Here is a 14,104-nt window from a genome sequence, read left to right as displayed (position 1 = left end):
ACCATAGTACCTGATACAGTGTGTGTGTGTGTGTGTGTGTGTGTGTGTGTGTGTGTGTGTGTGTGTGTGTCTGTAGGAAAGAGAAGGGGGAAAGAGAGAGAGACAAAGAGAAAAACAGAGAGAGAGAAGGGGGTAGAAAGGGAATGGATGAAGGAGGGAGAGGGAGATCAGGTTTTTTGTTTTGTTTTGTTTTGAAAATTTTATATATTTAGTAAATTTAGAACATTATTCCTTGGTTACAAGAATCATATTCTTTCCCTCCCCTCCCCTATCCCTTTCCCGAGCTGACACACAAATCTACTGGGTTTTACATGTGTCTTTGATCAAAACCTATTTCCATGTTGTTGATGTTGGCAATAGGGTGATCATTTAGAGTCTACATCCCCTATCATATCCCCCTCAACCCATGTAATCAGGCAGTTGTTTTTCTTTGGTGCTTCTGCTCTCACAGTTTTTCCTCTGAAGGTGGATAGTATTCTTTTTCATAAATTCCTCTGAGTTGTTCAGGATCACTGCATTGCCACTATTGTACCACAGGGTATCAGTCTCTGTGTATAATGTTTTCCTGGTTCTGCTCCTCTCACTCTGCATTAATTCCTGGAGGTCATTGCAGTTCACATGGAATTCCTCTAATTTATTTTTCCTTTGAGCACAATAATATTCCATCACCAACTTATACTACAATTTGTTCAGCCATTCACCAATTGATGGGCATCCCCTCATTTTCCAATTTTTTGCCACCACAAAGAGCACAGCTATGAATATTCTTGTACAAGTCTTTTTCCTTATTATCTCTTTGGGTACAAACCCAGCAGTGCTATGGCTGGATCAAAGGGCAGACAGTCTTTTACAGTCCTTTGGGCATAGTTCCAAATTGCCCTCCAGAATGCTTGGATCAATTCACAACTCTGCCAGCAATGCATTAGTGTCCCAACTATGCCACATCCCCTCCAACATACATTAATTTCCTTTACTGTCATATTAGCCAATCTGCTAGGTTTGAAGTGATACCTCAGAGTTGTTTTGATTTGCATCTCTGATTATAAGAAATTTAGTACACATTTTCATGTGGTTATTAATATTTTTTATTTCTTTAACTGAAAATTGCCTATTCATGTCCCTTGCCCATTTATCAATTGGAGAATGGCTTGATTTTTGGTACAATTGATTTAGCTCCTTATAAATTTGAGTAATTATTCCTTTGTCAGATTTTTTTAATGAAGACTTTTCCCCAATTTGTTGCTTCCCTTCTAATTTTGGTTGCATTGGTTTTGTTTGTACAAAGCCTTTTTAATTTAATGCAATCAAATTTATTTAGTTTATATTTTGTAATTCTTTCTATCTCTCCTTTGCTGTTAAAATCTTTCCTTTACCAAAGATCTGACAAGTATACTATTCTGTGTTCACTTAATTTACTTATAGTTTCCTTCTTTATATTCAAATCATTCATCCATTGGGAGAGCTGTTTTGCTAAAGCTGAGAGTACATTTATTGGTATAGAGACACATAATGATATAGGAAGTGTATATAGAGAAAAGACAGATTGAGGTGGAACTGAAAACCTAAACTGAGTTTACAATTAATTTTGTCAGTAATAAAACTACCAAAGTGTTATGAATAGTAATATATATATATATATAAAGGTATTTAAGAATATTGTTCTGGTTATGATATGTAGAATGGATTGAAGGGGCAAGATATTAGTGTCAGGGATAATATTTGCCACCATTAATATCTGGAATTTTTGTTTTGTAGAGAAAGAAGGTATTGAATTTTTTCTCTTTATTAATATTCATGGTATCATTTTGAACAAAACTTCCAGTACAGAATAAATAGGCAGTTACATGTATCCTCAAAGGACTTTATTGCTGCTAGTGGTAATGTAAGGAATGAATGGGTTTGATGATATTATATTACATAGGAAGAATCAATAATGTTTGGTACCTTGCTGGATTTTGATAAAAAGAAACAATGATATATAAAATGTTTTAAGTCTGGGAAATGAGAAGAATGATATTAGGGGATGGCACAAGAAGGTGAAATTGCTTAGACATTAAGTTTGAATTGATATTGGGATACTTAAATAAAGGTGTCTAGCAGTAGTTGGTGAAATATTATTGTAACTTAGGGATCATTTATAGTAGATAAATTGAACTTAGGCATTCAAAAATATAGCCTTATGATTCAATACAAGTGTAGTTTTATGAATATTTACATATTCCAATTTATTCTAAGTAAATTCATTGTATGGCAAATAGATCATTTATATTTTCAAATAATGAATTCCTTCCATTGGAAAATACATTTATTCCATTGGTTATTTGGATTTCTGATCATATCTCCAGACAACTTCACTATTATGGACCTCCTTATTCTACTAGGTCACATTTAAGGACTTCACAAAGGTGAGGAACTCACATTTTATTGGGAAGAGCAAAGACATCCTTCACAAACTTCCATTAAGGAAAGAGCTCAGGCAATTCCTGTCTTCATTTCCTTATGGGCTGTACTCCTTTGCAGCTCTCAATCACTTCTCTAAAAATTTTATCATCCTGCAACAGGACAACAAGCTTGGTTGTCACACCTCATTTGTTCCCTTTGCCCCTCTAATTTAAGAGATAATATAGAGGTCCCCCTCAAACATTCATTTGAAGAATGTACCCAGGTCAGTCATTTATTCTTATCTGATTCAGTTTCATTTGTCAACATGGAAATCTAGAGATCCCCAGTTTATTTAGTTTGAGTGTAGAAACCCCAGGTTCTGACCTTGTTGCAGGAGAGGTTTTCCACTGAGGGAAGGTCCCTCTGCACCAGACAGTGAACTTCCCAGTAGTTTGGGTGGGAACAGCTAATCCCATCCAATATTAAGCATCCCTTTTTTCCCAATGGTTTCTCCCCCTGGGCTAAGGTCCATTACCAAGGTGGCCCAGTCCTAGGTTTGGTCTTTCCCTTTTGTATCCATTGTAGGGCACCAACCCCTCACTATTATTCCTGTCTGGAACTCCTCATTTTCCTTTCTCACCACTGTAAAGTCAATCAACTGTCCCTCTAATCCTAAACCCCCCAGGTCATCTAGAGTGGTATATAGGCTCCCCAAGTTCTTTTGTTCCTAGGAGTCCATCCTGAGTCGGTGGCGCTCCCAGGGGCTAGTGACCAGGGCGTCTTGACTCTGTGCAGTCTTGGGAAGCAGCTCTGTTGTCTGTTGTATTAGTAGCGCTAACCCCTCTTCCCTTGATTAAAGAGTGATTTTGACTATTTAATAGTTCTGTGCTTTTTCTAGTTGACACATTCTATCTGAGTTCTCCACCAAACACCCATACTTGATACCTCTTCCCCCAATACAAGCACATTTCAACTTCCTTCTATTTGATTCTCCTGATAAATGGTAAACTCCATGAGGACAGAGATCATCTTACTTTTTAATATTTAATACTCCAAAACTTTGCACAGTGTTTGCCATAAAGTGGGTCATTAATACATTTTAAAAATGACTATTACTTTTATTCTTAGGTAAATTGGAATATTAAAAATAATGTCAATAAAAGGAAGAAAAAAATCTAACGCTGCAATTTATGCAGGCACTACTAAATTTCAGCATCCAGTAAGTAATTAATCTGTCTATACTATTTAAGATTAAATAGGTCAGGGAGACATTGGTAGAGTAAAAGAAACTGTTGCAATGGTCTAAGAATGGGAATATTAATGATAGAAGGAAATTCTTAGGTGTGATTGTCAGGGATCAGAGCTCTTAATTTAGAATATACCCATATGAGTATACATTTGTATATATGCATAGGTCTATATATAATGTATATACTTATATAAATGTACATATGCATACACATTTTAATGCACATATAATATATATGTACACAATAATCTAAGTGCCTACACACATTCACACACATATGATGGTTTGATTTTTTCAAAGTAGAAAGTCTACTAGAAAGCCTGATCAGATAAGAAAATGGTTTTGAAAACATGATGGGTCATTTTCCTTGTGTGGTGGCTACTTATAACAGTTTGGGAATTTGAGTGTTGTGTCCTTGGTCTTGAAATATAACTACTTTATGGTATTAAAGAGATCTCCTCTGTGGCCTCACACTGTTTTCCCATTACAACCACTGAGAGGAGGAGGGTTCATTTATACAATCTGAGCAATTGAATATAATTTAGAAGTAAACTGACCCAAATTTCCAAGACAGCTAATAGTACTAAGGTAATGAGGGACTCTATGGAGATTGGTCTTTTCATATGCAAACTTTACCTTTATTAGGCAAAGGTGATTAAAAGGGAGGAAGAGAAAGAGAAAGGAGAGAATGCTATACCTACTATTTATAAAGCACTGCCTTACAATCTAGGCTTGCATATTTAAAAGAAAAGATGTTCTCCCTCAAGGAAATTATATTCCAATGGAGGAAACCACACACTAAGACCACAGTGTCAGAAAGGAAACTTTGTTCTGCAAAGTAACAAGGATGGAGAGAGGAATCCTGGAGTAGTAAATGGAGAAGTGCCATCAAGGAACAATGATAGAACTTATTTGATCAAGGTCCAAGAACTGGAGAGTGGGGGGTTGATAGGAAGGGTGAGAGGAATGATATGACATAACAAGGAAATTGAGCCCACATATAAAATTGTGAAATAGAGTAAAACAAAGTCCCTGATCAATTGGTAAAGGTAGTATCAACCTGTAATCTAGAAGTCCCCAGTTTATTTAGCTTGGAGGTAGAAATCCCAGATTTTGACCTTGTCACAGGAGTTTTCCCCCTGGAGGGAAGGTCCTACTTCACTGGTCTCAGGCTAACAATAGACCTTGAGTTATAGCTCAGTAGGCAGTGTATGGGTCTCATAAGCCAAAGGTCCTGAATTTGATCCTCTAAAGGGGGATGTGATCCAATGGGTGAAGCTTCTAAGGCAAAAAGAGGCATCTGAAAGTATTAACCATCCCCACTCAGAACTAACTCAAGGTCTATTGTTAGCCTGAGACCAGTGAAGTGGGACCTTCCCTCAGTAGAAAAGTCTCTTGTGACAGGGTCAAAACCTGGGGTTTCTACCTTCAAGCTAAATAAACTGGGAACTTCTAGGTTCCATGTTGAGAGTAGGAATTAATGAAGTATACTTTCCCTCATAGAAAGCAGGCTTAAGGAATGTGATGGTCAGGGGAACTAGGGGATGCCTCCTCATGGACAAGGGAAACCAGGGGCAGAATAAGATATACAAAGGAAAATCCATCCTCCCAATTTTTGGTACATATGGCTTGTGTCTGATTAGACTTAATTGCCCTGGTCAGTGTGCCCCAATCATTAAGGCCACATTTCACTTATTTTAAACTTAAAGCCATATATCCTTCATTAGCTTTGTATGAGCTCACTATACCTTTTCACCTTTCTCACCTATGTAAACCTATAAAAACTGTCTGTAACTTTGCCTCAGCCCAGCTTTCACTAGGAAGACTGCCCTGGCCAGTTAGGTATGTGTTATTAATCAATAATAAACCAATATTGGTTCCATAATTGAAGTTCTGGGTGTCTGGACTTGCTTATTGAAGTAAACTACTTCCGTTGTGAGTGTAGACTTCAAAATACCTGCAGTGACCAAATCCTTGGCAACTAAAAGTTGTATAGACAATCCTTAAAGAAATAATTATTTTATAGCTGGCACAAAGGAGAGAATGTTGTGCCTTGAGTCAGGAATCCACATCTTCAAGGATGAATTCTAGTCTCAGACTGCTGAATGAGCTGGACAAGTGACCTAATACAGTTTGACATGGCTTTCTCACTTGTGAAAAACAAACTGAAGAAGAATATGGCAAAGTACTCCATTATCTTTGACTAGCAAACCTCAATGAAGTCACAAAGAATCAGACATGATAGAAACGGCTGAACGAGAACAAGAAAGAAATAATTTCAGCCACGTATGTGCCTTCCTCCGTATAGTACTTACATAGAGAATCAATTTCATTTACAAGAATGTCACATGTTCAATTCTCAGAGTGGTAATGAGTCATATATTGTTTCTTCACAGTACATTATTTATTATTGCAGGGAAATCTTTGACTCCATAACTTCTTCATGGCACTTTTCACCTCTGCATTTCTTAGAGTGTAGATCAATGGGTTTAACATGGGGGTTATCATAGTGTAAAATACAGCCATAGCTTTGTCAATGGGAAAGGTAGTCATGGGACGAAGATAGACAAAAATACAGGGAACAAAGAATAAGACAACCACAGTAATGTGGGACAGACATGTAGAGAGAGCTTTTTGTCTCCCTTCTGAACCATGTGTTTTCAGGGAGTAAAAGATGACAATGTAGGAGGAAATTAGCATGACGAATATTAGCACACACATCACCCCACTGTTTGCAGCAATAAAGAGAGCAAAGGGGTAAGTATCAATACACGCGAGTTTCAGCAATGGGAAAAAATCACAAATAAAATGGTCCATGACATTGGGACCACAGAAGGGCAACCAGAATATGGACACAATCTGTATTGTGGCATGAAGAAAGCCCCCCAGCCATGCCAGCCCCACCAGTATGCCACACAAATGCTGGTTCATGATGGTCATATAGTGCAGAGGTTTGCAGATGGCCACATAGCGGTCATAGGCCATCACTGTGAGCAGGATGATCTCAGCACCACCAAAGAAATGCTCTGCAAAGAGCTGAGTCATACACCCATTGAAAGAGATGGATTTTCTCACAGAGAGTGAGTCAATTATCATTTTGGGGGCCATAGTGGATGAACAGCAGCCATCTATGAAGGACAAATAGGACAGGAAATAGTACATGGGTGAGCCTAGAGTATTGCTGGTGATGATGGTGATGATAATGAGTAAATTGCCTGCCAGTGTTGCCAAGTAGATGAGCAAAAACACCACAAATATAATTTTCTGCATCTTTAGATTCTCTGTGAGACCCAGGAGAATGAATTCAGTCACATTATTAATGCCTTCCATCTATACACAGGAGTAAAAATATATGTATAAATTCAAGTATATTTACATGAAATGACAATAGCAATTATTATTAGTGCTTTTACATTTAATAAACTATGTATTTCATATCTTCTCAGGGGAACATCATCTTAAATATTGGTAAATAAAAGAGATAAGTGAAAAAATCAAAGGCTCAGTCCTGCTTCTCATTGGTGACTTTCTGAACAAAAGTGATACTTAGCCTAATCCAGACACCTGCCTCCATGATCCCTATCTTCAGCCCTTGCTCCTAGACATGTCATTCATTTTTTCTTGAGTTGTGGATAGAAACTATATCCATAAGTTCCTTCAGTTAACAGCATTTTAGTAACACTTGGCAGAAACACCTAGCAAGAACATGAGGATAAAACATGTATTTTCCTGTTCTTTTCAAAGATAGGCATACATTAAATTTTGAGTGTTTGTACTCTGCCACCTATATAACTTATTCCAAGCACACATCCACGCTCTAAATGAATCAATCAACAAATATTATCATTAGTTCATAGAATCAGAAATGTGTAAAATGGACTCAGAGCCTGTCTAAAGTCTAAGAATTCCAATGAGGCAATTATTTTCAAGTCAATTTTGGGTAAAGTAAGGACTTTCAAACACTTTTTTTCCTGGGGCTAAGTTTAAAATTTTTCTAACAATACATCCCTTTAAATACTGGAAAACTTCTCTGGAGTTCTCTGGAGACTTCTCATGTCTCTCTTATTCTTGTTATTGGGTCAAACATCCTCATGATTTGACCCAGGCCTTATTAACTCCAAGATCTTTGCCTTCTGACTTTTGCTCAATTCTTCCACATTTTTCAATAACCTTTCTAAAATATTCCCCACAATTAATGACAGTTCTCCAGAAATATCACAGTTGGTTCATAGTGTGGCAGGCCTAATACCTTCTAATTCTAGATGCTATATGTCTCTAAATTCAGGCTAATATTTCATCCAATTTCTTTAATGCTATATCATCAAAGTAATGTATATTAAAATTGAAGTTCATTTAAATTGATAACTATTTTCACAATACCTAGCCGAGTCTTCTCCACATTGTACTTGTGTAACATGAGTCTTAGACAACACATTTTTTTCTATATTTTTTCACACAATTATTATATCTCTAAATAAAAAATATCTGTTCATGAGAAACTCATTTGATGTGAGGATTAATTTTAGAAAGTCCTAAATATTAGTTAACTTTTTAAAAATTTGAATTAATATATGCATCTTTTACCCTTCATTCACTGGTACTAGTTGTGCCATCAATGGCCAAGGAGTTTCAGAGGCAGCCCAATGAAATAGAAAGAACATTGGGTTAGACAGGGAAATTCTAGAATTCTTATTTATTATTCATCTGACCTCGAGCAAGTTAGTTATCCTTTCTGGGCCTCGACTTCTTCTTCTAGGAAAAAAAAAAGAATTATAGTGGACAACATCTAAATTCACTTGTAGCTTGGATCTTCTGACCTCAATTCTTCCATGAGACAGTCTCTTGCTTCCAAATCCTTTTCTTAACAGCAAAGGAACTGGTGGCCCAACTTCACTTGTTATTTCTGAATTGTGTGTAGCATAAGGCATTTCAACTATTTTGTTCCAAAAAGTCATTGATCTGACCTACTGAACTTTGCTTAGGCCCGTGAACACATAGTTGATTACCTGGGAAATTAGTGGAATGTAAGAATCAAGAAAACTTCAGCTCCTGAAACACGAGAGGAAGTGTGAGAGATAGGGAGGAAATGAGCATAAAATTGATAATATACCTAATTAATCAAGACAACATTTTATCAGAGAAATGTCTAGTAGATTTAATTTCCTGCAAGCCCAATATGTGTCGAAAGGTGATTTTTGAGGACAACCTTTATACTTCCTGACCTCTGAAGCTCCTTGATTCTCTACCTATTCTTCAAAAGGAACAAATCAACCACCAAACCTTTAAATTACTTTAAAAATGACTGATCCAAGGCAATTACAACTTGAATTCTGAACGTGGAGTCATTAAGACCTGAATTCAAATCCTATAAATGATACTTATTAGTGTGTTACCTTAAGTTTCTTTCCTACCTAATTTTTATGTTTGTAAAGCTGAGATAATAATGGCAACTTCCACACAAAGTTGTTATATCAAATAAAATAACACATATAAAGCCATTTTGCAAACTTAAAGCACTATATAAATAATATGCATTTATACATTATAAACATGATGCATATCATGTTTACACACACATTCACCCATCCTTATAGATAAATATGTATGAGTATGTGAAGATAATACATACATATATGTGTATTGAATAAACATGTATCATGTTACATGTATATTATGTATTTTTATATATACATGTTTATATAAGTGAATTTATGAGCACATATGTGTACTTGCATATGCATGTATGTAGATAAATGTAGGTATATGTATGTAATATATATTCCATGTGTTGTTTCTGTTCATTTGCAAAACATCATTTGAGGCTTTCTTGTCTAAGACAGTGGAGTGGTGTGCCATTTCCTTCACCATCTTATTTGATAGATGAGGAAAATGAGGCAAAGATGACTTAGTGCCATGCCAGGAGTCAAAAGGTTAGTAAATGTCTGAGTTCAGAACTGAATTTAGGAAACTGTATGTCCCTGACTCCAAGCCCAGCACTCTTTCCTTTCTACCACATAGCTGACCTCACAGCGTATTTTTACATGAATATACATGCATGTATAAATGAATATATATGTATGCATCCATACCATACATACACATATACATGCACATATAGTCTCTCTTAAAATAATATTCCTCAAGAAGTTCAATATAACATTTTTCACAGTATTACCAGCAACAGACACATTGCTGGTAAAATAGGTAAGAGGCTCCTAATGAATGAATGAATGCTTGTTGATTGCTTGATTGAGTGGTCATAGACTCCATTAAAAGAAAACTCATGTGCAGAATGATAGAAATAACTCTACAGCTAGAATCAGTCACAGCAAGATGATACAGGATTCATTTTGTTTGGTTCTGGGCATCGCATTTTAGAAAGAACATAAAGTGTCTAAGACACAGGAAAACATGACTGGATTATGAAAATCACTCAGATAATAGAATATGGAAAGCAGTTCAAGATACTGGTGTGTTTAACATGAATAAGAAGAAACTTTAGGGCAGATGAAGAGAAAGTTCAATTTCTTTAGACATTTAAATACTTTAATGTGAAAAGAGGTACAAATCTTGTGTTGGACAAAAAATAACAAATGAGGAATAATAGGCTGAAGTTTCATTAAAACATTGAGCTTGGTGGTAAGGCACGATAGTCTAACCTTTTGAACTGCATAAAAGAGAACAGTCTACCTGGGGAACTAGAGAGTTTCCCTTTCATGAAGGATCTTTAAATATTATTTGAATAACTTTGTAGTAGATTTTAGAAGATCCTTTTATTCAAGTATTGGTTAGACTAAATGATCTGTAACATCTTTGAAAACTCTTAGATTTTGTGAGTAGTTCATTGTCATTTACAATCAACTATCCTAATTACCCCTTAAAGAAATTTTTTAAAAATCCCTAAACCACTATTTTTGGTTTAGTTGTACAGCCACACTCCTAAGTTTTGATGAATTCTCTCAAGATTTCATAACTACACTGAGATTTTTATATCCTTTCAATTTCCCCAGATGTAGACTTGAATATGAACTATTCCCCTTGCTTTGTATAGTTGGTTTCGGGAGAGATATGAATCCAGATGACTCTCTAAGTCTACAAGTGGAAGAGCAGATGATGAGATTCTTCCTTAAGAGTGCATTATACCATTGGAATCACTGAAGAGCCAGACTAATAATTAATAATAATTATTAAAATGTATACTTCTATCCATATAACAATGCCTATACCTATTCCTAACAAATAAAAGTGTAATAAAGAGCTCATCATGGGGATGAAATGATATGATATTTATAAAGCATATTATGAATTAAAAACCTGTAAAATATATGTAATATATTTTAATTTATTCTGGAAAATATGTCAAAATATATCTTCAAGGCTCTGAGATTTTAGCAGAAAATATAGGATTTTATAATCAAGGGACTGAGACAAGTGAAGTTGACTTATTCATAGGAAGTCATAGGAATGTTCATTCAGTGCTTTAAGAAAACTTAGAGGCCATTTAAGGTTTCCTCATTTTATAAATGTGGTAATTCCATTTAAAAAAAGTAAAATCACTTATCAAATATACCACAATAGTAAATGGAAATCTGATGATTTTTTAAACCAGGACTCTTCAACTTCAAATTCAATAATATTCTCACTATGCCAGTATACATATTCATCAATTTTTTAATCCTTACCTTCCATCTTGGAATTAATACTGTGTATTGGTTCCAAGGCAAAAGAGTGGTAAAGACTAGGCAATTGGTGATCAAGTGACTTGCCCAGGGTCACACAGCTGGGAAGTGTCTGAGGCCAGATTTGAACCTAGGACCTCCCATCTCTATGTCTGGCTCTCAATCCACTGAGACACCCAGCTTCCCCCGCCCCCATTTTCATCATTTTTTAATTTAAGAAAGAGATTGAGAGACTTAGGTGATTCTTGAAAGGTTACACACTAATCAGTGTGTTAAACTCAACTTAAGACTAACTACCATCACTAGTAGTAACCAAAGTTTCTTATGGTAAAGAGTGATTTTCCATCCTCAGTTTCTAAATGAAGGAAATGAACTTTTAAAAAAATAATCTCCTGATCACCATATTTTCTAGTAAGGTCAAGAGTGTTCATCACTCCTCCACTAGTGTCAGAGAAGATTAAGGGTTGAACTTAGAATCAGGAGACAGAGGTTCAAATTCACTTCAGACACTGATTAAATGTGTGACTATTGAAAAATACCCAGGACTTAGTTTCTTTATCTGTAGATTGGGGATAATAATATTCACTCCACTCATCTCATAAGATTATTATGAAGCATTTTCTTTATAAATATCTAAAAATAAGAATTTCCTATTATAATGAGGTACTTTACTACTATAGAGATTACAGTGGTTTGAGGACTGATCATAAGTGATACATTGACAGATTACAGATGTTTTCATATTTATGCTCTGCTACTGAATGCTATGAATCATAGCTGGTTAGTTCTTTCAAAATGTACCATTTTAAAAGATGGAAATAATATTTTCTTGTTTAAATCAGGATGCATGCAGCTATGGTCACAGATTCTGTCACATCATTTTAATGCAGTAAACAACTAAAAATGGAATATCTTCTAAAATTAATTTTGCAAAGAGAATTAAAGTATATATGAAGTTAAAATATTAGATCCAGGTCTCTATGAGAATACTAAAGATTTAAGTTATAATTATGAAGTATGAAATGATTTCATACAAAAAGAAACAATCCTAGAATGGGTGAAATCTGCCCAATATTACAATGCTAATTAATATTGGAGATAAAATTCCAATCTAGGCCTTCAGGATTCATTTCCCCATTCTCTTTGTAACTCTTAGATTTTAGGGGATAAAATCATTTGCAAGATCTAAATTCAGAAGTCACAAGTCAGAGATCAAACATAATATGAATGCTTAGAAAAAAAAGGATCATAATTTTAATAGGAGAGGAAGAAAGGAATCAGGACTACAGGTACAATGAAAAATTACCTGGATAAGACAGTTCTCCTTGAGGCAAATTCCTTTCCAGGACCAATTTTTGAAAATTCATATATTGAATCTTGAGGATTTATTTTTGTTCCTAGGACACACTTTCTTTCCTCTTTCATTCTGGCTTGCCACCAGAAACAGGACTGAGATACATGTTAAGTGACGTCATTAGTGAGGACCCTTCCCTCTGACATTAGTGCCTAAAATGTGCGCCTGAAACTTTTCAGAATTGTCTTCAGAACTATTCTCACTCTGAAGGCAAAGAGAGCTTTAATGCTGGCTTCTTTTAAAGTACTGACCTCTTAGCATCTCTAAGGATTTCTAATTGGTCCTGGTAGGAGGATCTGCCAAAGTAGCAGCAGAATTGATTTAACTCCTACAAACATTTTTTTTTTAAGATAAGTGGATGGGATGAGCAGTTGAAGGTATCCAATGAGGAATTGAGTTGGGCTTTGGGCCACTCTGATCAAGGTGAGTGGCTGAACTCTGGCTAAAATTAGTTGGCAATCAGGGTGGAGAATTAATATATGAAGAATTTTTAAAAAATAGAAAATATTACCTGAACTTGTGCAAAGAAAAGTAAATCCAGGAAAACAGTATGTATAATGACTACAAAATTTTCAAGAAAACACTTAATTGCAATTCAATTAAGAGTAATTGTAGTAACTATTTTTGCTGCAAAAAAGATGATAATTTTCATCATATGTAAGTACATATGTATGTATACATGCATCTGTACGGAAACTAGGTCACACAGTGGTTAGAGCACCTGACAATCAGTAAAACTCATCTTCTTGAATTAAAATCCGTCCTCAGATACTCACTAGTTATATGACCCTGAGCAAGTCACTTAACCCTGTTTGCTTTTTTTTCTCATTCATATAATGAGCTGGAGAAGGAAATGGTAAATCACTCTGATATCTTTGCCAAAAACAAACAAAAACAAATGGACTCACAAAGAGTCAGATGTGACTGAGAACTACTCAATAAAAAATATGTAAATACATGTGAATATGTTTATTTGCATAAATGATACCAGTGATAACTTTTGGGAGCAATATCCAGGGTTTCCTTTTTTAGAGACAAATTTAGGGGGCAGTTAAGAAGCTCAGTGGATAGAGAGTCAGTTCATATATTTAAACCTGGCCTTAATTACTTCCTAATTGTGTGACCATGGGCAAATCACCTAATCCCTATTGACTAGCCTTTACCATTCTTCTGCCTTGCAACTGATATTTAATATTGATTTTAAGACAGAAGGTAAGAGTTTAAAAAAATAAATCTATGACAGTGATGGCAAATCTATGGCATTGGTGCCAAAGATGGTACACAGAGCCCTCTCTATGGGCACAGACAACTCTCTTTATCTCCCCCATCCTCCAGAGTTTATTACTAGAAAGGCAGAGGAACTTCAGCAGAGCTGCTTCCCTCCCCCTCTCCAAATCTTTAATCAGGTAAGAAACAAGTTCTTAATATTTAGCCACCAGA

At 35.5% G+C, this 14,104-nt stretch overlaps 1 protein-coding gene across 1 annotated transcript; it reads right to left on the bottom strand.

The window, feature by feature from the left end:
- Positions 1-6,031: 6,031 nt before the first annotated feature.
- Positions 6,032-6,961, bottom strand: LOC100616990 (olfactory receptor 4C5-like). Its single transcript, XM_016423624.2, has one exon. The coding sequence runs from the start codon at positions 6,959-6,961 to the stop codon at positions 6,032-6,034; it is 930 nt and encodes a 309-aa protein (XP_016279110.2).
- Positions 6,962-14,104: the final 7,143 nt, after the last annotated feature.

This window comes from Monodelphis domestica, chromosome 6 (genome assembly GCF_027887165.1).
Source record: "Monodelphis domestica isolate mMonDom1 chromosome 6, mMonDom1.pri, whole genome shotgun sequence".
In the NCBI taxonomy this organism is placed as follows: domain Eukaryota; kingdom Metazoa; phylum Chordata; class Mammalia; order Didelphimorphia; family Didelphidae; genus Monodelphis; species Monodelphis domestica.
The sequence above is the reverse complement of the archived record's forward strand: the minus strand, read 5'-3'. Positions and strand labels throughout refer to the sequence as shown.